The 24,595-nt window shown below is 46.3% G+C and overlaps 1 protein-coding gene across 3 annotated transcripts in view; it reads left to right on the forward strand.

The window, feature by feature from the left end:
- stim1b (stromal interaction molecule 1b) overlaps positions 1-24,595 on the forward strand; it is a 152,378-nt gene that overhangs the window by 98,939 nt on the left and 28,844 nt on the right. For 2 of the 3 annotated variants that reach the window (XM_087988490.1, XM_087988491.1), the window contains exons 6-11: positions 3,503-3,680; positions 5,382-5,559; positions 6,175-6,342; positions 14,387-14,487; positions 16,942-17,177; positions 21,309-21,389. In XM_087988490.1, the coding sequence (XP_087844616.1) occupies positions 3,503-3,680; positions 5,382-5,559; positions 6,175-6,342; positions 14,387-14,487; positions 16,942-17,177; positions 21,309-21,389 (942 nt within the window). The remainder of the gene's footprint in view (positions 1-3,502; positions 3,681-5,381; positions 5,560-6,174; positions 6,343-14,386; positions 14,488-16,941; positions 17,178-21,308; positions 21,390-24,595) is intronic. The other variant, XM_087988492.1, reaches the window with a different exon arrangement.

The following is a 24,595-nucleotide window of genomic DNA, read 5'->3' on the forward strand; positions in this document are numbered from 1 at the left end:
CAATAACTGGGCCATTGTGAGCGAGAGCCAAGCCAGTCTAATTCCACCTTCAGGAGAGGAAGGCTGTTTAAACATTTCCCTAAATCCTTGAACCAAGTCAGAAAGGTCTAATCAAAGGACAGATGTCACCTCTGACAAATAACAGTCCGTGGGCTAAAAATACAATGCCTAATCTCAGTGCAGCTTCGAAAATAGGAAGTGATAATCTGAGTTTCAGTCAGCTGTTTAATATTTCCATTGATGGGGGTGTGCTATCCTGCAGAAATCAGGCAGTGAGCAGGTGAGATGAAGTTACTTACACACTTCTCCATCATTACCTGGCCTCCGGAACACTATCAGTGTGAAGTCCCCAGCTTCATTCCCACACTGTGGAGCACAACGTTAGCTCTATCGGTGTTTCATTACGAGAAGTTATTCAATAACGCTGAGGTGGGGACAGCACAAACCCGAGGGTATCACTTTAATAAAAACAGACCCTGCTCACCCATCCACCCAGCTCAGCCAGGATTCTAAAGCCCCTATCCCCTATCCACAGTCCTGTATCTAACCCCGTGCTATCCCTGTCCTGGGAGTGTTTGATGGGGATAGTGTAGAAAGAGCTTTACTCTGTCTGTAACCCGGTGCTGTCCCTGTCCTGGGAGTGTTTGATGGGGACAGTGTAGAGGGAGCTTTACTCTGTATCTAACCCCGTGCTGTCCCTGTCCTGGGAGTGTTTGATGGGGATAGTGTAGAAAGAGCTTTACTCTGTCTGTAACCCGGTGCTGTCCCTGTCCTGGGAGTGTTTGATGGGGACAGTGTAGAGGGAGCTTTACTCTGTATCTAACCCCGTGCTGTCCCTGTCCTGGGAGTGTTTGATGGGGATAGTGTAGAAAGAGCTTTACTCTGTCTGTAACCCGGTGCTGTCCCTGTCCTGGGAGTGTTTGATGGGGACAGTGTAGAGGGAGCTTTTCTTTTGGCAGTGCTGTGCCTAACCATGGCTGATGCTGATGGTGACTATCAGAGATCACAGTGCTTCTCTTCCTGCTCTTCCTCCTTTATAACTGCCTGCATTACTACACCCATCTGGATTCATGACCTGTTCTGGGCACTATATCGAGGGAAGGACAGGAAGGCTATTCGAGAGTGGTGAAAAGACTCACTGGAATGAGTCCAGGGCCAAGGACCTTAGTTACATAGATTGGAGAAGTTGTGATGGTTTTTCAGAGATTTGATCGAGATTTTCAAAATCCTGAGATGTCTGGGCAGAGGAGATGAGCAGAAGCTGTTCCTATCCAGGGAACGGATTTATTATGGGATTGATAAAACAAGCAATGCAGATATGAACACAAGATGTTCATGCACGAAATGGTTAGAGTCTGGAATGTACTGTCTAAGGGTGTGGGAGGAGGGAGGTTCGCTCGAGGGGTTAGGGTCTGGAATGTACTGTCGGAGGGGGTGGGGGAGACAGGATCTATTAGAGTATAAGATGGAGTGGATTATTATTGAAAGAGGGGGAATGTGCAGCATTCCTGGGGATGACAGACCACTGTGATATCTTGCCCCTGTGCTGTAACCAGTCTGATATCATTCCCCTGTGCTGTAACCACTCTGATATCATTCCCCTGTGCTGTAACCACTCTGATATCATTTCCCTGTGTTGTAACCACTCTGATATCATTCCCCTGTGCTGTAACCACTGTGATATCTTGCCCCTGTGTTGTAACCACTCTGATATCTTGCCCCTGTGCTGCAACCACTCTGATATCATTCCCCTGTGCTGTAACCACTGTGATATCATTCCCCTGTGTTGTAACCACTCTGATATCATTCCCCTGTGCTGTAACCACTCTGATATCATTCCCCTGTGTTGTAACCACTCTGATATCTTGCCCCTGTGCTGCAACCACTCTGATATCATTTCCCTGTGCTGTAACCACTGTGATATCATTCCCCTGTGTTGTAACCACTCTGATATCATTCCTCTGTGCTGTAACCACTGTGATATCTTGCCCCTGTGCTGTAACCACTCTGATATCATTAGCCTGTGCTGTAACCACTCTGATATCATTCCCCTGTGCTGTAACCACTATGATATCTTGCCCCAGTGCTGTACCAATGTGATATCTTGCCTCTGTGTTGTAACCACTCTGATATCTTGCCCCTGTGCTGAAACCACTCTGATATCATTTCCCTGTGCTGTAACCACTGTGATATCAATCCCCTGTGTTGTAACCACTCTGATATCATTTCTCTGTGCTGTAACCACTCTGATATCATTCCCCTGTGCTGTAACCACTCTGATATCATTCCCCTGTGCTGTAACCACTCTGATATCATTCCCCTGTGCTGTAACCATTGTGATATCATTTCCCTGTGTTGTAACCACTCTGATATCATTTCTCTGTGCTGTAACCACTGTGATATCATTTCCCTGTGCTGTAACCACTGTGATATCATTCCCCTGTGTTGTAACCACTCTGATATCATTTCTCTGTGCTGTAACCACTGTGATATCATTTCCCTGTGCTGTAACCACTCTGATATCATTTCTCTGTGCTGTAACCACTATGATATCATTTCCCTGTGCTGTAACCACTGTGATATCATTTCCCTGTGCTGTAACCACTGTGATATCATTCCCCTGTGTTGTAACCACTCTGATATCATTTCTCTGTGCTGTAACCACTGTGATATCATTTCCCTGTGCTGTAACCACTCTGATATCATTTCTCTGTGCTGTAACCACTATGATATCATTTCCCTGTGCTGTAACCACTGTGATATCATTCCCCTGTGTTGTAACCACTCTGATATCATTTCTCTGTGCTGTAACCACTGTGATATCATTTCCCTGTGCTGTAACCACTCTGATATCAATCCCCTGTGTTGTAACCACTCTGATATCATTCCTCTGTGCTGTAACCACTCTGATATCTTGCCCCTGTGCTGTAACCACTGTGATATCATTAGCCTGTGCTGTAACCACTGTGATATCATTCCCCTGTGCTGTAACCACTATGATATCTTGCCCCAGTGCTGTACCAATGTGATATCTTGCCTCTGTGTTGTAACCACTCTGATATCTTGCCCCTGTGCTGTAACCACTGTGATATCATTTCTCTGTGCTGTAACCACTCTGATATCATTCCCCTGTGCTGTAACCACTCTGATATCTTGCCCCTGTGCTTTAACCACTCTGATATCATTTCCCTGTGCTGTAACCACTGTGATATCAATCCCCTGTGTTGTAACCACTCTGATATCATTTCTCTGTGCTGTAACCACTCTGATATCATTCCCCTGTGCTGTAACCACTCTGATATCATTCCCCTGTGCTGTAACCACTCTGATATCATTCCCCTGTGCTGTAACCACTCTGATATCATTTCTCTGTGCTGTAACCACTCTGATATCATTCCCCTGTGCTGTAACCACTCTGATATCATTTCTCTGTGCTGTAACCACTCTGATATCATTTCCCTGTGCTGTAACCACTCTGATATCTTGCCCCTTGAATTTTCAGTGACTCGTCACAACCACCTCAAGGATTTCATGTTGGTGGTTTCCATAGTGATTGGTGTTGGTGGCTGCTGGTTTGCCTACATCCAGAATCGTTACTCCAAAGAACACATGAAGAAAATGATGAAAGATCTGGAGGGACTGCAGAAAGCAGAGCAGAGTCTGCATGACCTGCAGGAAAGGTGAGGATTGTGGAAGTTACTCTGCGTAGTCAGGAGGATGAATTCCTGATGAGCTTTATTCTGTAAGTCTCGCTTCATTGCAGAATGCCAGGAGCTTGGACATTCTCCTCTTGAGTATTTGGTTTGTGGAGAAAAGGGTGTTACAGACAATGAAAGTGGCTGATCTTGACAAAGCTGCTTAGGCATGTTGGCATTGCACCTTTCTGGATCAGGTATTTGGCCCATGTCACTCCTATTATCCATTCTTAGGATTTCCCAACCCTAGTTATCCTGAGAAGATGGGTTTGAGAGTCTCCTAGGGTTGCTGGAACTGGGTTACAGAGTCACTTTGATGAATTGTTCATAGATAACCACACTGTGTGGCTTTGGAGTCCCGTACTGGCCCAGAGTGGGAAAGAGGAAAGATCTCCTTTACTCAAGAGACATCAGCGAATGTGATCTCAGGGCGAGCCAGTACATTGTTATTACTCCAGTCTGACAGATTAATACTCACTTATGCTGAGAGCTGAGGGTTTTTGATGCTGTGAACTTGCCTGGTAAGCAGTTTCTTGTGTAGGATATATCCTACACTTTCTTGCACAGCTCTCGTATAATTCTGCCAGGGAAGAATGTTGGGGGTAATACTATGGAGCCGATGGTATGTGAAGATTACCAAACTGGACTTTCGTTAGTTCAAATCCCACATTTGAATATACCTGATCACTGGTCAACTGGTAAAAGAAAAGAAACATTTCGACATGTGCTTGGTTGGGATGGAGAAGGAGGGATATGGCACATTGGACTGGGATAATTGTGACAATTGGGCGGTACAGGCAAGTTGGGCTGAAGGGCTGTAGGCCTCTGAGAGTTTAAAATAATTACCTTGTTGGACTGGAATTTGAAAGTTACGACTCACTATTTTATGATTGTTCTGCGGGAAAGGGAATGTGACCAGTCTTACCCAGTTTTGTCTGTATGTGACTCCAGTCCTAACCTAATTGTGGTTGAACCTTCACAGTGACTGGGAATGGGGAGTCAATGCTGAGTTGCCAGTGTGAAGCCACTACCCAACCCCAAACCAAGAACTAATGAAGAACACGTTTTCATTCCATCAGGTCATGTTCCTGCTCTGGATCTGTGCTTCCACATTCCCTTTGACAGACAGACTAACTTCAGAGTTTGCTCCAGAGGGGTGGCCATGAGCTGCTGAAGTGCCTTGAGTCATGGGGTCACAGTCTGGTTCATGAATATCCTGACAGGGAGTGGAAATGGCCTTCCTCATCCAGTCTGGATGTATATCTGACTCCTGCTCTCTGAAATGGCCCAGAAAGCCACTCAGTCATATCAAATTACCCAGGGCCCTGGGAAAAGCTAGACCACCACCTTTACAAAGCCCCCAGAGACAGTTAATAACTACTGGCCTTATCAGCAGTTCCCACATTCTGGGAATGAACCAATCAGAAAAAGACTTCTTGAATGAAGCAACAGCCATACTGCCATCTGTTGAATGACAGAATTACCTTCAAATCCGTGCTGTAAACTGAAGGCAAAATACTAATTTCACACATGAAACACTCAGCACTTTTGTATCCCTTCTGGCATGTTACCCACCTCAAAGTTAAATCAGACCAGAATATAAATCCAGCAGATTCCTGTTCCCCTACACACACGCACACACACACGTTTGGTGTTGAGGAGGTTTTGAACGTTTGGACCCTGCAGGCTGCAGAAGGCACAGGAGGAGCATCGATCGGTTGAGGTGGAGAAAGTCAATCTTGAGCAGAAGCTACGGGATGAGATCAATGCAGCAAAGCAGGAAGCCCAGCGATTACGGGGACTGCGGGAAGGCACGGAGAACGATCTGAGTCGGCAGAAATATGCGGAGGAGGAGTTGGAACAGGTAGGAGTTATACGTTTCGCTAGGATCAGGTACAGTGCGATGTGTTTGGGCCGTGTGTGCTCACTGTCCGTGGACTGAAACAACTGCAAGTGTAACATTAGAAGGGGAGGGTGGGGACGGGCTAGGACTGGGGGTGTGGTTGTGGGTCAGACGGGGCCATTGGTTGTGGTAGTCAGGATGTTGGGCACAGATAAGATCAGGCTTTGGGCTTGGCCCTTGGCGATATTGGATCTGTGAATGTACGCCTGGCATTTACATTCAGTCTCACCTGCTGCTTGGAACTGTGGTGAGGGTTCACAGAATTGGTGTAAGAAATGTTTAGGACTGAGATCAGAACAAATGTCTTCACCCTGAGAGTGTGGAGCCTGTGGAGTTCACGACCATAGGAAGCGATTGAGGCCAACAGGGAGAAGGCACCGATAGGAACCGAGTTGAATGATTGGCTGTGAACACAGCAAATGACAGAGCAGATTCAAGGGATTAAATGGCCTCCTCCTGTTCCTACTTTCTGTGTAAGAAGGTGTTAGCTTTGTCCCTTGTCCCCACGCCCACTTTACTTGGGGTAACTAGAATGTGATAATGTAAAATGAAACGCTCTGTGTCTGTCACCCTCAGGTACGGATGGCCCTGAAGAAAGCGGAAAAGGAATTGGAATCACGTGGGAGCTGGTCCCCACCTGAAACCCTCCAAAAGTGGCTGCAGCTGACTCATGAGGTGGAAGTGCAGTATTACAATATCAAGAAGCAGAGTGCTGAGAGGCAGCTGAACATTGCTAAAGAAGGGGTAAGTGCTGTTTGTGAAAAGTCAGTGTCAGGTGAGAGGAGAGAAACAGGTTAAATCCAGGCAGTTTAGGGGGCTGCACGGTGGCTCAGTGGTTAGTACTGCTGCCTCCCAGCACCAAGGACCTGGGTTCGATTCCCGCTTCAGTTGACTGTCTGTGTGGAGTTTGCACATTCTCCCTGAGTCTGTGTGGGTTTCCTCCGGGTGCTCTGGTTTCCTCCCACACTCCAAAGATGTGCAGTTTAGGTTGGTTGGCCATGCTAAATTGCCCGTAGTGTGCCGAGATCTGCAGGCTAGCTGGGTTAGCCATGGGAAATGCAGGGATGGAGGAGGGTGTTCGGTCTGGAGGGTTGGTGTGAACTCGATGGGCCAAATGGTACTTCAAGCCTGCTTCCCCTATTCATTATGATCATGGCTGATTATCCAACTGAATAGCAGGATCCTGCTTTTCCCCCACATCCTTTTATCCCTTTTGCTCCAAGTACTATATCCGACTCCTCCTTCAAATTATATAATGTTTTGGCTTCAACCACATTCTGTAGTACTGAATTCCACAGGCACAACACACAAATGAAGGTGGATAAATCCCCAGGAAGCTAGGAAAGTGATCGCTGGGCCTCTTACTGAGATATTTGTATCATCGATAGTCACAGGTGAGGTGCCGGAAGACTGGAGGTTGGCTAACGTGGTGCCACTGTTTAAGAAGGGTGGTAAGGACAAGCCAGGGAACTATAGACCAGTGAGCGTGATGTCGGTGGTGGGCAAGTTGTTGGGGTAATCCTAAGGGACAGGATGTACATGTATTTGGAAAGGCATGGACTGATTCAGGATAGTCAACATGGATTTGTGCGTGGGAAATCATGAGGGCAGAGCGGTAGATGGGATCTATAAGGACTTCACTAAGGCGTTTGACAAGGTTCCCCATGGGAGACTGATGGTTAGATCTCATGGAATACAGGGAGAAGTAGCCATTTGGATACAGAACTGCTCAAAGATAGAAGAGAGAGGGTAGTGATGGGGGGTTGTTTTTCAGACTGGAGGCCTGTGACCAGTGCAGTGCCACAAGGATCAGTGCCGGGCCCTCTACTTTTTGTCATTTATATAAATGATTTGGATACGAGCATAAGAGGTACAGTTAGCAAGTTTGCAGATGACACCAAAATTGGAGGTGTAGTGCACAGCGAAGAAGATTACCTCAGATTACAACAGGATCTTGACCAGATGGGCCAATGGGCTGAGAAGTGGCAGATGGAGTTTAATTCAGATAAATGTGAGGTGCTGCATTTTGGGAAAGCAAATCTTAGCAGGACTTATACACTTAATGGTAAGGTCCTAGGGAGTGTTGTTGAACAAAGAGACCTTGGAGTGCAGGTTCATAGATCCTTGAAAGTGAAGTCGCAGTTAGGATAGTGAAGAAGGTGTTTGGTATGCTTTCCTTTATTGGTCAGAGTGTTGAGTATAGGAGTTGGGAGGTCACGTTGCGGCTGAACAGGACGTTGGTTAGGCCACTGTTGGAATATTGCGTGCAATTCTGGTCTCCTTCCGATCGGAAAGATGTTGTGAAACTTGAAAGGGTTCAGAAAGGATTTACAAGGATGTTGCCAGGGTTGGAGGATTTGAGCTATAGGGAGAGGCTGAACAGGCTGGGGCTGTTTTCCCTGGAGCATTGAAGGCTGAGGGGTGACCTTATAGAGGTTTACAAAATTATGAGGGGCATGGATAGGGTAAATAGACAAAGTCTTTTCCCTGGGGTCGGGAAGTCCAGAACTAGAGGGCATAGGTTTAGGGTGAGAGGGGAAAGACATAAAAGAGACCTAAGGGGCGACCTTTTCACACAGAGGGTGGTACATGTATGGAATGAGCTGCCAGAGGATGTGGTGGAGGCTGGTACAATTGCAACATTTAAAAGGCATCTGAATGGGTATATGAATAGGAAGGGTTTGGAGGGATATGGGCCAGGTGCTGGCAGGTGGGACGAGATTGGGTTGGGATATCTGGTCGGCATGGACGGGTTGGACCAAAGGGTTTGTTTCTGTGCTGTACATCTCTATGACTCTATTTCTCCTTCTCTTAACCCTAAATGGTTTACCCTGTTTCCTTAGACTGTGATCCCCGGTTTTGGACCTGCCCATCACTGGGAACATTCTTCCTTCATCTACCCTGCCTAGTCCTGTTAGAATTTTATAGGTTTCTATTGAAGTTCCCCTCGTTGTTCTGAGCTTCAGTGAAAATAATCCGAATCGATTCAAACTCTCCTCATTCGTCAGTGCAGCCATCCCAAGGATCAGTCTGGTAAACTTCGGCTGCACTCTCTCTGTAACCTTCCTCAGAGAAGGAGGCCGAAACTGCACATTATTCCAGGTGTGGTCTCACCAATTCCCTGTATCATTGTAACAAGGCATCCGTGCTGCTGTACTCAAAACCTCTTGCATTTACCTTCTTCACTGCCTGCTGCACCTGAATGCTTACCTTCAGTGACTGGTGTACAAGGACAATCCAGATCGCATTGCACATTCCCCCATCTCCCAATTTATAACCATTCAGATAGATGTTTGATTTGATTTATTGTAGTCACATGTACCGGAGCACAGTGAAAAGTTTTGTTTGCGAGCAGTACAGGCAGATCACCACAAACAAGGACATACAGGTCAGAGGGTGCTGGGACAGAGTGAGGCATACAGGGTTACACTGCACAGGAGACGCACCCAGCAAGATCAGCATTATCTGAAGTTAGAGAGTCCATTGATCAGTCTAATAACGGCAGGGAAGGAACTGTTCCTGAACCTGTTGGTGTGTGTGTTCAAGCTGCGGTATCTTCTGCCTGATGGAAGAGGTTGTAGGAGATTATTACCGGGTGGGAGGGGTCTTTGATGATGTTGGCAGCCTTTCCCCGGCAGCGAGATGTGCAGTTGGAGTCCATGGATGGAAGCTTGGCTTCTGTGATGGTCTGGGCTGTGCACACCACCTTCTGTAGTTTCTCTCAGTCCTGGGTGGAGCAGTTGCCGTACCAGGCCATTATCCACCCAGGCAGTATGCTTTCATCTGTGCTTCTGTAAAGGTTGGTGAGGGTCCTGATGGACATGCTGAATTTTTCTGAGCTGCCTGAGGAAGATGAGGCGGTGTTGTGCCTTCTTGACTGTCACATCTACATGGGAAGGCCAGGACAGATTGTCAGTTATTGTCACTGCTAGGAACGTGAGGCATTCGCGCCTGTCCACCTCAGCTCCGTCGATGTAGATGGGGGGTGTCCTACTTTCTTCCTGAAGTCAATGATCGGTTCTTTAGTTTTGCCGATGTTGAGAGAGGGGTTGTTCTCATTGCACCACGTCACCAAGCCCTCTATGTCTTTTCTGTATTCTGACTCAGCGTAGTTTGATATCTGTTCCTGTTTTTGCTCCCAAAATGTATACCCTCATGTTCACATTATACTACATCTGCCTTGTATTTGCCCACTCGCTCAAATGACCCTGGAGCATATCGGCAAACTCCTCACAGCTCCAACTCCTTTTGTGTCATCTGCAAATTGGGAGATATCAATTTAGTTCCTTCATCTAAATCATTAATATATGTTGTGAACAGCTGGGATTCTAGCACATCTTTGAGGTACACCATTGGACACTGATTAGATTACTTACATTAGATTTGATTGGATTATATTAGATTAGATTACTTACAGTGTGGAAACAGGCCCTTCGGCCCAACAAGTCCACACCGACCCGCCGAAGCGCAACCCACCCAGACCCATTCCCCTACATTTACCCCTGCACCTAACACTAGGGGCAATTTAGCATGGCCAATTCACCTAACCTGCGCATTTTTTTGGACTGTGGGAGGAAACCGGAGCACCCGGAGGAAACCCACGCAGACACTGGGAGAATGTGCAAACTCCACACAGTCAGTCGCCTGAGGCGGGAATTGAACCCGGGTCTCTGGCGCTGTGAGGCAGCAGTGCTAACCACTGTGCCACCGTCCCACCTACTGCTTACCTTTCTTGAAAAGTTCCATTTATTCCTACCTTGTGTTCCCTTCTCCCAACCAGTTATTAATCCATCTCCATACTCAACCCCCACTCACCACCTTAAGGGCAGCTCGGGATGGGCATTAATGCTGACTGGCCAGCAAACCCCACATCCCATGAGTAAATTTTTTAAAATCCCATGTGCTGTAATTTTCATGCTACCTTCTTATGTGGGATTTGTCGAAAATCTTCTGGAAGTCGAGATGAATCACATCCAATGGCTCCTTCTGGTCAACTTTATTCATTACAACACTGAGAATTTCCATAGATTTGTCAAAAATGATTTCCCTTGTGTGAAACCACACTGACTATGTCTAATCCTGCCACTGTTTTCCAGGTGCTGTGTTATTAAATCTTTGAGAATGGAATTTATCCACTTCTCTCCACAGTTTACCGCACTGTCGATGTCAGACTGACTGGTCTATAATTCTGTTTTCTCTCTGCCTCTCTTTTTGAATAGTGGGGTTACATTAGCAACCTTTCAATCTGTACGAACTGATTGGAAGATGACCACCAGTGCATCCACTATTTCTAGGGCCCCTTTCTTTGGGATATAGACTATCAAGCTTTGAGGATTTATTGGCCTTCACTCTCATCACGCCCACACCTTCCCCCCCCTCACCACCGTCCAAGGTCCTGAGAGATTTACCTGCACCTCCACATGTCATCTATTATGTCCATTGTTCCTGATGGCCAATTCATCTAACCTGCACATCCATCAGGGAGACAGGACACCAACTTGCAGAACGTTTCAGAGAACATCTCTGGGCCATTTGCAAAAAACAACCCCAAGGCCCTGTGTCTGAACACTTCACCTCCCCTTTCCAGTTCTCCCCCCACCCCCCTCACCAAGACATGCAAGTCTTGGGCCTCCTCCACCACCAAATTGTAATCACCCAACGCCTGGAGGAAGAACGCCTCATCTTCCGTCTTGGGATCCTCCAACCATACGGGATCAGTGTTGATTTCACCAGTTTCCTCATTTCCCCTCCCCTCACCTTATCCCAGATCGAACTCTCCAAATTGACACTGTCCTATCTGTCCATCATCTTTCCCCCCTATCCACTCTACCCTCCACCTCCATCTACCTATCACATTCCCAGCTACCTTCCACCCCCAGCCCCACTGACCCCCCTCCCATTTATCTCTCTGCTCCCCCCCCCCCCCTCCACCCCCGTCCCACATTCCTGATGAAGAGCTTATGCTCGAAACGTTGACTCTTCTGCTCCTCGGATGCTGCCTGACCAGCTGGTGCTTTTCCAGCACCACAGTTTTTGTCTCTACACTTCCATCAATTTTCCCAACACTGTTTCCTTCTAATACGGGTTTTCTTCAGTTCCTAACTCTCACTAAACCCTATGTTTCCCAATATTTCTGGTATGTTATTTGTAACTTCCTTTGTGAACACAGAACCAAAATATGTATTTATTTGGTCAGCTATCTGTTTGTTCCCCATTATAAATTCCGCTGTTTCTGACGGTAAGAGACTTGTATTTTCGATCATAAGTATAGGGGCAGAATTTGGCCATTCGACTATTAAATCTGCTCAGTCAATTGATCATGGCTGATATGTTTCTCTACCCCATTCTCCTGCCTTCTCCACATAACCGTTGACCCCCTTACTAATCAACAATCTATTTATCTCGGTCTTAAATCCATTCAATGACTTGGACCCCACAGCCCCCTGTGGTAATGAGTTCCACAGAGTCCCCACCCTCTGGATGAAGAAATTCCTCCCCATCTCAGTTCTGCAGAGTCATCCCTTCACTGTCAGGTCCCAGTCTGTCCTACTAGCGGAAACTTCTTCTCCATGACCACTCTACCCAGGTTTCTCAGTAGTCCGTTAGTTTCAAACAGAACGACCCAGAGTCCTCAACCACCCCTCATATGATAAGCCTTTCATCTTCAGAATTATTCTTGTAAACCTCCTGTGGGCCCCCTCCTAAAGCCAGCACATTGTTCTTTAGACACAAGACCCAGAATTACTCGCAATATTCCAAATACGGTCAGACCCAGAGCACTATGCAGTTCCAGCAGCACATCGCTGCTGTCTTGTCGTAGTCCTTTTGACATGAATGCCATCATTGCTTTTGGCTTCACTGGTCTTTTTCTCCTCTTGCACTTGGAGTCAGTGTTTGGTTCTGCAAATTTACTCCAGTACTCTGTTTCCCTTTCTTAATTAATTCTTTGTCCTCTTCTGTTTAATTCTAAACTGGTCCGACTTTGCAGCTCTGTTGTTTTTCTGGCCAATTTGTATGCCTCTTCCTTGGATCTAATACTGTCTCTAATTTCCCTTGTGAGCCACAGTTTGGCAACCTTTCCTGTATTGTTTGTATGCCAGGCAGAAACGAATGACTGTTGCAGTTCGCCCATATGCTCTGCTATTGCCTTCCCATTCAAAGAGTCATAGAGATGTGCAGCACAGAAACAGCACTGATGATGTCGCCTAGCCAGGGGATGAAACGTTTGCAACAAAAACTTCCAGCTCGGCGAACAGAACCACAACAACGAGCACCCGAGCTACAAATCTTCGCACAAACTTAGAAACAGACCCTTCCGTCTAACCCTTCCATGCTGACCAGATATCCTAACCTAATATAGTCCCATTTGCCAGCACCCGGCCCATATCCCTCCAAACCCTTCCTATTCATATACCCATCCAGATGCCTTTTAAATGTTGTAATTGTACCAGCCTCCACCACTTCCTCTGGCAGCTCACTCCATACACGCACCACCCTCTGTGTGAAAAAGTTGTGCCTCGGGTCCCTTTTATATCTTTCCCCTCTCACCTTAAACCCTGTAGGTTTTGGACTCCAACTCTGGTCCAGTCCTTCGGGTTGGACCGAAGGGTCTGTTTCCATGCTGTACATCTCTATGACTCTATGTCAGAGCTAATACCCTTCCTCACTATGGTGAGTTTGTGTGTGTGACAATAGAGGAATTTGAACACACAGGATAAAAATGACAAATCTTGAAACCAATGTTGTTTAAGCTTTGTAAAAAGTTTCTTTAACTTGATAGTGAACAGATTTTAAACTCCAATTGAAGTTACACTCCAAGTCACAGGGCACTGGTCTGAAATGTTTAAACCAAATGCTGGGGAAAGGGGGCTGAAAGTGAGCCAAGCGACATTCTGAATAAACAGTGATGAGCTTGTTTGTTGCCTTGACTTGACAGTGCTTTCAAATCGATTAAAACAATTGCTTAGAGAGGATCCAATGCAATTAAGAAAGGGGAATAAATACTGGCCTTGCCAGCAACACCCACACCCCATGAATGGATTAAAAAAACACCCAAGGCTACAGGAGAAAAGGGTGCACATATTAAACATTTTCTACAAAAGAATGGCTTAGCTTTTAGGGTGAGGGCTTTTAGTTTTTTTCATTTGAGGCAGTTTATTACCTACTGCGAGTATTATTGTTTTGTTTTGCATGTATTTCTGTGTATGGTTACCCACAGGCTGCTAGGGAGGGAGCAAGCTCCTGGGTTCAGACCCGGTGACACTTGTTTCCAAGTCAGGATGGTGTGTGGCTTGGCGGGGAACCTGCAGAGGGTATTCCCATGTATCTGCTGCCTGTGACCTTTGTGGAGGTGGTCATGTGTTGGAAATGCTGTTGGAGGAGCCTTGGTGGATTTCTCTCTGATTCTGAGAGCTCACTGCTCCTTTTTAATCTCACTACCACTGAGTCCCACACAGCTGCACTTCCAATCTGACTGCTTCAGCCTTTTGATAGTGCAGTCTCGATCCTGATCAGTAACGCTCTGATCCCCTGTCTCCCTCGAGCCTGATCCCCTGTCTCCCTCCTTTCCCATCCTACAGACCGGTGGAATGACATCCTCAGTCCCGTCCCGTCCCTCCACCGACCTCCCCCCCTCAACCAGTCGCTTGTATCAGGCGTGGCCCTACTCTACCCTGCAGGTTACCAGCTGAGTTTCTCAGGCTGCTCTTTGCTGGGTGTGGTTCTGAGCCAAGGGTCACCCACATCTCTTTGCCTTGCCCACCCTCAACCCCCTTCTCTGTCCCAACAGGCAGAGAAAATAAAGAAGAAGAGAAACACATTGTTTGGAACCTTTCACGTGGCACACAGTTCTTCGCTGGATGATGTTGATCATAAAATACTATCGGCAAAGTGAGTATGGACCAGCAGAGGGAGAGGAGGTGCTGCTGGTGGTGACAGTATTCCAAGAGTATGGCATTGTATTGAACAGTTTTGTGAAGTAATCAGGGGAGACAATCTGGGCAGCAAGTGTCTACAGACAGTGACCACAAGTCAGCAGGAATACTGAGGTAGAGAGCTAACCCCATGATTCAGATCTCACTGTGTCTCTAGAGCATTAGTATGTAAGCATGATAGTTGGTGTTGGGCGGTTTGATATCAGGGGAATCTGCAGCAGCTCTGGCCGCATTAGTGGTTAATGACATGCTGCTCAGTGTAGTACCCAGTTCCATGAGGATCTTCACTAGTGGATCTTAGCCACTCTACATAGAACATAGAAGAATACAGCGCAGTACAGGCCCTTCGGCCCTCGATGTTGCACCGATACAAGCCCATCTAACCTACACTAGCCCACTATCCTCCATATGCCTATCCAATTCCCGCTTAAATGCCCATAAAGAGGGAGAGTCCACCACTGCTACTGGCAGGGCATTCCATGAACTCACGACTCGCTGAGTAAAGAACCTACCCCTAACCTCTGTCTTATACCTACCCCCCCTTAATTTAAAGCTATGCCCCCTTGTAATAGCTGACTCCATACGTGGAAAAAGATTCTCACTGTCGACCCTATTTAAACCCCTAATCATCTTGTACACCTCTATCAAGTCACCCCTAAACCTTCTTTTCTCCAATGAAAACAACCCCAAGTCCCTCATCCTTTCCTCATATGATCTTTCTACCATACCAGGCAACATCCTGGTAAACCTCCTCTGCACCCGTTCCAGTGCCTCCACATCCTTCCTATAGTATGGCGACCAAAACTGCACACAATACTCCAGATGCGGCCGCACCAGAGTCTTATACAACTGCAACATGATCTCAGGACTCCGGAACTCAATTCCTCTACCAATAAAAGCCAGTACGCCATATGCCTTCTTCACTGCACTATTTACCTGGGTGGCAACTTTCAAAGATCTGTGTACATGGACACCAAGATCCCTCTGCCCATCCACACTACCAAGTATCCGACCATTAGCCCAGTACCCCATCTTTTTATTACTCTTACCAAAGTGAATCACCTCACACTTAGCTACATTGAACTCCATTTGCCACCTTTCTGCCCAGTTCTGCAGCTTATCTATATCCCGCTGTAACCTGCCACATCCTTCCTCACTGTCTACAACTCCTCCGACTTTCGTATCATCCGCAAACTTGCTAACCCAACCTTCTAACCCCTTCTCCAGGTCATTTATAAAAATGACAAATAGCAATGGTCCCAAAACAGATCCTTGCGGAACACCGCTAGTAACAGCACTCCAAGATGAAACTTTACCATCAACTACTACCCTCTGTCTTCTTCCATCCAGCCAACTCCTAATCCAAACCTCCAACTCACCCTCAATGCCATACCTCCGTATTTTTTGCAGTAGTCTACCATGGGGAACCTTATCAAATGCCTTACTAAAATTCATATACACCACATCTACTGCTTTCCCCTCATCCACCTCCTTAGTCACCTTCTCAAAGAATTCAATAAGGTTTGTGAGGCACGACCTGCCCTTCACAAAACCATGCTGACTATCCTTGATCACATTATTCCTATCCAGATGTTCATAAATCCTATCCCTTACAATTCTCTCTAAGATTTTGCCCACAACAGAAGTGAGACTCACCGGCCTATAGTTACTAGGGTTATCCCTACTCCCCTTCTTGAACAAGGGAACCACATTTGCTAGCCTCCAATCTTCTGGCACTACTCCTGTAGACAACGAGGACATAAAAATCAAGGCCAATGGCTCTGCAATCTCCTCCCTTGCTTCCCAGAGAATCCTAGGATAAATGCCATCAGGCCCAGGGGACTTATCTATTTTCACCCTTTCCAGAATTTCCAACACCTCTTCTCTACATACCTCAAAGCCATTCATTCTACTTAATTGTGACTCAGTATTCACATCGGCAACAATGTCCTGTTCCTGAGTGAATACTGACGAAAAGAAGGTGGGCTTTCACAGCGTCAACTGTGAGAAGTTCCCATAATTCAGCAGCATGCTGCTTGGGTTTCAGAGGTGACCCTTTAATTATCCCAGTTGATGTTGCCTGGGGTAACCTGTCAGTATTGGAGGTGAACTTGCTGCTCCTGAAGTACAGTAAAACCAAAGGTGTGACGCTGCGTGTGACACCACGTGACAATAATGTGCTATCCAGGAGGAGCATGTTCAAGGGATGAGGAGGGGGAGTTTCCCACTGAGCTGTAGGATGTGGGTCTTTGGCAATGTTACTCTCTCGGAGAGTTGATGGACCTGAGGATCTCTAGGATGTATGGAAGTAGCTGTAGGTGATAGTGACCTGTGTATACATGGGCAGGATGGGGGTGTTGTTCTCACTGGGAGTATGTGGTTGTGTATTAGCTGCTGTTTCTCTTTGCAGGCAGTCTCTGAGTGAGGTTACAGCAGCTTTACGGGAGCGCCTTCATCGATGGCAGCAGATCGAGATGCTGTGCAAATTCCAAATTGTCAATAATCCTGGCATCAGTGCCCTGCACTCGGTGCTGAACGTGGATCCAAGCTGGCTTGGACAGGCGCGGTCCACTCCCACACACTTCATCCTTACTGATGATCTAGACGATATGGAGGAGGAGTTGGTAACTCCAGTCACTCTCCAATGTAAGTAACAAGAACAACTTACTTACTGCAACAGCCGTTAGCAAAAGGCCATTTGACACATCCCACCATCTCCCTCAACACCCCAACATCCCTCTAACTTACCATCCCACCATCTCCCTCAGCCACTGAATCCCACTGTCTCATGGTTTTGGTTGGTTCCTTCATTAACTCCAGAAACACGCGTATTTAGTCAGCCACACGCGTATTTAGTCAGCCACACGCGTATTTAGTCAGCCACACGCGTATTTAGTCAGCCACACGCGTATTTAGTCAGCCACACGCGTATTTAGTCAGCCGCATTCCATTTAACTGCTTTGATATCTATTCACAATTTACTCTGTAAAAACAGTAACTGACAGGTGTTGACTGGATGGTTTGTGATGGGCTCCAATTTGGCACAGGATTGTAATGGAGGAAAATTCTAATCCTGGTCTACCCTTTTCGGCAGTTTCCGCTCTTCCTATTCTAACATTTTTGACAGGAGTCTTTGTCCTTAAACCCTTCGATCTCTTCACCTTCCCTTACATGAAGCTAACCACTCCATCTAAACCTCAGGAATCCTGTCCAGTCTCTCTTCCTCCCTTGCTGGCTCTCTGTTGTCCAGATTTTTCCTGGAAAGCACTAGTAAAGGTGCTGGATAAATGCAGGTTATTGTCTGGACTGTGTGAGGCTCTTATCTCTTCCAGTAAGAGCAGTGTTTTGATTGAAGAGTGGGTTGGAGTTGATGAAACTGTGATTTCACCTTTTGCCCTGGTGTGGACCTCCCTGCTAAGAAAATTAATCATGCAAACATGAATTCTTTCTTCTTTCCCATTCTTCCTTCCTCCATATGGTCATGTTTCTCATTTACATTTGAAATATTTATCTACTCCTCCCTTAAAAGGCACACTGGTTCTTGCTTGAACTAGTATCTAAGAATAAGGAGCAACATGAGGATACTCAGTCCTTCAGCCCAGCTCTGCCATTCAGTAAGATCTGATTGTAACCTCAACACGACATTCCTGCATCCCATGTTTATCTTTCATCCCCTTGGGAACCAAAATACTATCTAACTATTTGAAGATTCCGTATCCACTGCCTTTTCAGGAAGGGAATTCCAAAGACTCTCAACTGTTTGAGAGAAAAATATTCTCTCAGCTCTGTCTTAAGTCAGCAAACCTATATTTTGATCCCTAGTTCTAGATTCTCCCACAGTTCTCCCTCCACAACCACCCAGTTAAGTTCCCTCAGGGTCTTACATGTTCTGATGAAGGGCTTTTGCCTGAAATGTTGATTTTCCTGCTCCTCGGATACTGCCTGACCTACTGTGCTTTTCCAGCACCACTCTGATCTAAACCCCCGTCTTACATGTTTCAGTTGAGTCACTTCTGACTCTTTGAAACTCCAGAGGATACAGGCCTAGTCTGTCTAATCTTTCCTTATAAGGCAATCTGCTTATTCCAGGTATTAGTCAGGTAAACCTCCTCCAAAGTGCTTCCAGCTGGAGGTGGAGCAATTAACATTCCTCAGTGTAAAGAGGTGTCCGCTATTTTCACTCTGGCTTTGGACACAGCACTCAGTTAGAGAAGGCTTCATGTTGTTGGATTTGCTTCCTCCCACCATCCATCACTTCTCCACCAAAGAAAGACTTCGGCCAAGCCTCCACCTTGTGTTCTCACTTGCTGTGGCCACTGGGGGATGTGATTATCCATGTATTCACATCCTGGTTATTTCTGTGCTGACTTTACCAATTCACCTGGTGTCACTGCCCCAGCATAGAAAGAGGCCGTGCAGCCTGTCTTGTCTTTGTTGGGTGAATAAACGAGCCAACTACCCTGATCCCATCGGCCAGCACCTGGTGCACAGCCCTACAGGTTACACTGCTTCAGGTGCAGATCCAAATTGGTGGAGAGTTTCCTTCTCAACCACTATCAGTGCAACGGATTCTGGGAACACCCCACCCTCTGGGTGAGAAAGCTCTTCTTTATGTCTCCTTCTTTCAAGCAGCCTCCTTTGCCCCCTGGTAGCTGACCTCTCCTCTTGGTGGAACAGGTCTTCAAGCCCCTTATTATTTTGAACACCTCACTTAATTCAGCCCTCAGCCTTCTCTGCTCTAAGGAAAGCAGTCCCAGTGTTTGTGATCTTTCCTCCTTTGTCCCTTCTCCACATCAGTTCTGTCCTTCCTACAACTTGGTGGCCAGAATACACAAGCTCTGCTTTGGCCCAGCCAGTGTCTCTTCCATTTCCAGCCTTACACCCCTGATCATGAAATACCTTCTCTCTGTAAACCCTGCACATGCTTCCTTTTCAGATACTGATCCAATTCCCTCTTGAGAGTGTGGATGAAAGCGAGTATCAGGCCATTAGCACTCACATTCCACCGTCGCCATTGCTCCTAGTCACCTAATCAACCTGAGCTTCTCTAACCTAACCTTGTCATTAAGTCTGCTCATCCCTGGAACCATTTCATAAACCTCCCCTGCAGCTTCTCCCGGTCGCTTCCTAGAGTGTGGTGACCAGGACTGAACACAGTACTCTAGTTATGGTCTAATCAGAGTCTTATAAATATTCCACACAGCCTCCCTACTTTTGTACTCAGTGCATCTGAGATCCCATACACTTTGCTAACTCAAGGGCAGTTAGGTATGAGCCCTGAATGCTGATCTAACCAACAGTGTCTGCACCCCATGAATAAATAGGAAAAATATTCATCTCTCAGAATGTCCTCCTAAGATTGATCCCACATCCCTTTGTCCCTGCATACTCCTTAGATCTGGGCCATTTGCTCTCTGTCACTTCTCTCTATCTCTTCTACCAAAATGCAACACATCTCACTTCCCTGTACTAACTTCCATCTGTCACTTGCCTGGCCAATTCCTCAGCCTCTCTGTATTCAGTTGTGGTTGAGTGGTATTATCCTCACCATCTGTAACTTTACAAAGTTTGATTTCATGGTCAGATTTTAAGATTTTACTCTTGTTTTCCAACGTTCAAGTTATTTATATGCACCAAAACGATAGTAGTTCAGCACTGACCCTTGGGGAGCCATGCTCTCCATTATGGTCCAGTCTGGAATGTAGCTATTTATTAAGACTCACTGTCTTCAGCTGTTTTTTAATCCAGATTGATGTTGATCTTCCACTCCACAAGTTTCAAAACCAGAGCGTTTGGGTGGGTGTTAGCAGTATTTAAGGTTACTTTGTCTGTCTGCACTCTGTCCCTGTCGCGACTCAGTGTTGTTATGAGTAGTTGGTCCAGTGAAGCATTGGGGACTGTCCCTTAACATCCCTGTGTATGTATCAGCGGCAGAGCTTAGTAATGTCTGGGTAATTGTTACAAGTGATTTTGTTGCTCTGACAAAGACATTCACTAATCCCTTTCTTTGTAGAATGACTTTCCATTATTTGGTAGAATCTGTTTTATTCTCTGTTTCTGCTCTAAAGCTCATCCTCGATCTGGTTATGTGTCAGTAAAGTAAATGGCTAGCTAATTATTTAACCTCCTGCATTCTGCCGTCTCCTGTCTGGCTGTCACCAGTGACCAGTTCATTGACATTGTTTTCCTGTTTGCACATCCATGTCTCTGTGGTGATTTCAGCCATTTGTAGCACTGAATGTGGAAAGCCCTGACCATCACACACTTCTACATTATATACTCTGCCTTGCAAACTGAAGATTGTATCTAGGGAGAGCAATTTAAACAGCACAATCCACTCATGATCTCCATTTAAAAAACATGTTTAGAATTACTCAAACTGATCCCTAAATGCTGCTTTTAAAAAAAGAACAGACTTCAGGGCCTTATTTAATCACTGGATCTGTCATTCATTAAGTGCATCTGTCTACAGATACACTTGTCTCCAGAGCAGTGGTGAGATAATGCAAGCCAAGCACACTCAGTACTGGCCTACGTTTCCTTACAAATGCTCTTTAGCACATGAATGTTGTATATCAAGTAATCGTGTATCACACAGCTTAGTTCTTACACCTGATTTAATGTCCCAGTCACACTTCATGCATGAACATGTTTGCTAGGTTTGGGTAGTAGATTTAAAGGGTGTCATGATTTAAGGGGTGGCCAAATTGCTGACTGTATTGTGTGCAGTATGTGAATATGTTCCTTTTTTCTTTACTGGGATTGGCATTGGACCAGATATGGCATGGTTAATGGATCAAAGAGTCACTGATCGCTCCAGGACACCCCTGGATAATCTTTCAACATGGAACTCCACTGGTTTGAGATTATATATATCTCTCTTTCGTTTCTTAATCATCACTTCTGCTCACAAAACCAGGCATGCTGTGCTTCCTGACTCTCTGCAGGTTGTGACCTTTGAGCTCTATCTTTGCAGAAAACTTCTGGATGAAACAACTTACCTTCTCATTTTCAGTCTTTCATGGGATGTGGGTGTCACTGGCAAGGCCAGCAGTTATTGCTCAACCCTAATTGCCCTTGAACTGAGTGGCCAGCTCGGCCATTTCAGAGGGTAGTCACCAACGTTACCAGAGGTCTGGAGTCACGTGTAGGCCAGACCAGGTAAGGACCAGTTTTCCCTCAGCTATGATGGGTGTAGTTGCTTTGAGGTTGGCGAGACAACATGCATTTGCTTGTGGTTCATACAAGGACCTCAGAGATCTATGTAGAAGACAAAGGAGTTGTCTTCTTTACTGGGTGACACAGGTGAGGTGTCGGAGGACTGGAGGGTTGCTAATGTTGTCCCCCTGTACAAGAAGGGTAGTAGGGATATTCTGGGTAACTACAGACCAGTGAGCCTGACGTCAGGCGTGGTGGGAAGTTGCTGGAGAAGATACTGAGGGATAAAATCTATTTATATTCAGAAAAGAATGGGCTTATCAGTGATAGGCACATGGTTTTGTGGGGGGGAGATTGTGCCTTACCAACTTAATAGCATTCTTTGAGGAAGTGACCAAGTTGATAGATGAAGGAAGGGCTGTAGATGTCATACACATGGACTTTAGTAAGGCATTTGATAAGGTTCCCCATGGTAGACTAATGGAGAAAGTGAAGTCACATGGGTGTGCAGGGTGTTCTAGCTAGTTAGATAAAGAACTGGTTGAGCAACAGGAGACAGAGAGTAGTAGTTGAAGGGAGTTTCTCAAAATGGAGAAAGGTGACCAGTGGTGTTCCACAGGGATCAGTGCTGGGGCCACTGTTGTTTGTTATATACATAAATAATCTGGAAGAGGGCACTGTTGGTCTGATCAGTAAGTTTGCAGATGACACGAAGATTGGTGGAGTAGCAGAAAGCATAGGGGACTGTCAAAGAATACAGGAGAATATACATACACTGGAGAGTTAGGCAGAGAAGTGGCAGATGGAGTTCAATCCAGGCAAATGTGAGGTGATGCAATTTGGGAAGTCTAATTCTAGAGCGAACTGTACTGTAAACGGAAGAGCATTGGGCAAAGTTGATGGGCAGAGAGATCTGGGAGTGCAGCTCCATTGTACCCTGAAGGTGGCTGCACAGGTGGATAGAGTGGTCAGGAAGGCATATGATATGCTTGCCTTCATTGGACTGGGTATTGAGTATAAGAGCTGGCAGGTCATATTAAAATTGTACACAACGTTGGTTCAGCCGCATTTAGAATACTGTGTACAGTTCTGGTTGCCACATTACCAAAAGGATGTGGACGCTTTGGAGAGGTTGCAGGGAAGGTTTACAAGGATGTTGCCTGGTATAGAAGGTGCTAGCTATGAAGAGAGGTTGAGTAGGTTGGGATTGGTTTATTAGAAAAAAGGAGATTGAGGGGGGACCTGATTGAGGTTTACAAAATCATGAAGGGTATAGACAGGGTGGATAGAGACAAGCTTTTTCCCAGGGTGAAGGATTCAATAACGCGAGGTCACGCTTTCATGGTAAGAGGTGAAAAGTTTAAGGGGGATACACGCGGCAAGTACTTTACACAGAGGGTGGTGGGCGTCTGGAACGATTTGCCAGCAGAGGTGGTAGAGGCAGGCACGGTAGATTCATTTAAGGTGTGCCTGGACAGATGCATGAGTAGGTGGGGAGTAGAGGGATACAGGCGCTTAGGAATTGGGCGGCCGGTTTAGACAGTAGATTTAGATCGGTTCCGGCTTGGAGGGCCGAAGGGCTGTTCCTGGGCTGTAAATTTTCTTTGTTCTTCGTTCTTTCATTGAGTTAGCTGAAACACAGCAGCTTTCCCCTTGTAAAGGCCCTGTATGACCCAGATGAGCTTTTATGACAACTGATGGCGCCATTACTGAGAATAGTTTTCAATTCCAGGGTTTTTAAGTTAATGGATTAAATTTAAATTATCACTAGCTGCCACAGTGGGGTTTGAGTCTGTGTCCCCGAACATTTGCCTGGTCCTCTGGATTAGTAGGCCAGCTACGTTGCCACACCAACAGCACTGCCCCTTTGCTGGGGTTAATTCTGCATGACGTCACTGTGCAACCTAGCACTGGAGCAGCGATCCAGATGGAGAGCAAAAATCCCACCACAAAATATCAAAGTGAAAGGAACTGCACCAATTTCAAATTGTTGCAAAATTCCAACCACTTGAGTTGAGGCCTTTGATTGAAGGAAGACAGTCAGTCAGACAGCCAACCTTACTCAGTCTGGTTCTGTCTTTGACTCCATTCCCGTTGCTAAAGTGGTTAGCTGATTGTTTGCTGTCCTCTGAAGTGGCCCAGCAGGGTCATCATACCAAAGTTGTTTCACCTTCTCCAGGCACTGATCAATTGGCAATAATTATTGCCACTGCCAGATGTGAGCCATTTCTGACCAACTCCAAATGGCCAGGAGCAGGTGGTTGTGAGCTGTCGAGCTGTACTGCTTCAGTCTGTGTAGGGACCCTCAGAATGCCATTAGCGATGGACCTCCTGCTATTGGAATTGTACCTGTCCAGGCAAGTGGGGAATATTCAATCACACCTGACTTCGGCCTTATAACACCCAGCAACTCTGGGGTTACTATTAATCAGAAACTGGACCAGCCATATAAACCCTGTGGCTGCAAGTGCAAGTCAGAGGCTAGGAATCCAGCAGCAAGTAACTCACCTCCTAATTCACCAAAGCCTGTCCAACATCTACATGGCCCAGTGGTACTGGCAGCAGTGCGTATCATTTACAAGATGCATTGCAGAAATTCACCAAAGGTCTTTAGGCAGCACCTTCCAAACTCATGACCCATTCCATTTAGAAGGACACAGGCAGCAGATCAATGGGAACACCACCCCCTGCAATTTCCCCTCCATCCAGACGTGGAAATATATCACCGTTCCTTCAGTGTCACTGGGTCAAAGTCTTGGAATTCCCTCCCTAAGGGCATCGTGGGGCTATCTATAGGCATGTCAACTATCAAGAAGCCCCCTAGCCACCACCACCTTCAAGGGTAACTAGGGCGGGCGGTAAATGCCAGCCCATAGTCAGGGGTAAATGTAGGGGAATAGGTCTGG

The sequence above is a fragment of the Chiloscyllium plagiosum genome, unplaced genomic scaffold, assembly GCF_037043375.1.
Source record: "Chiloscyllium plagiosum isolate Xiang-an unplaced genomic scaffold, Cpla_swu_hap1 HiC_scaffold_6, whole genome shotgun sequence".
Lineage (NCBI taxonomy): Eukaryota > Metazoa > Chordata > Chondrichthyes > Orectolobiformes > Hemiscylliidae > Chiloscyllium > Chiloscyllium plagiosum.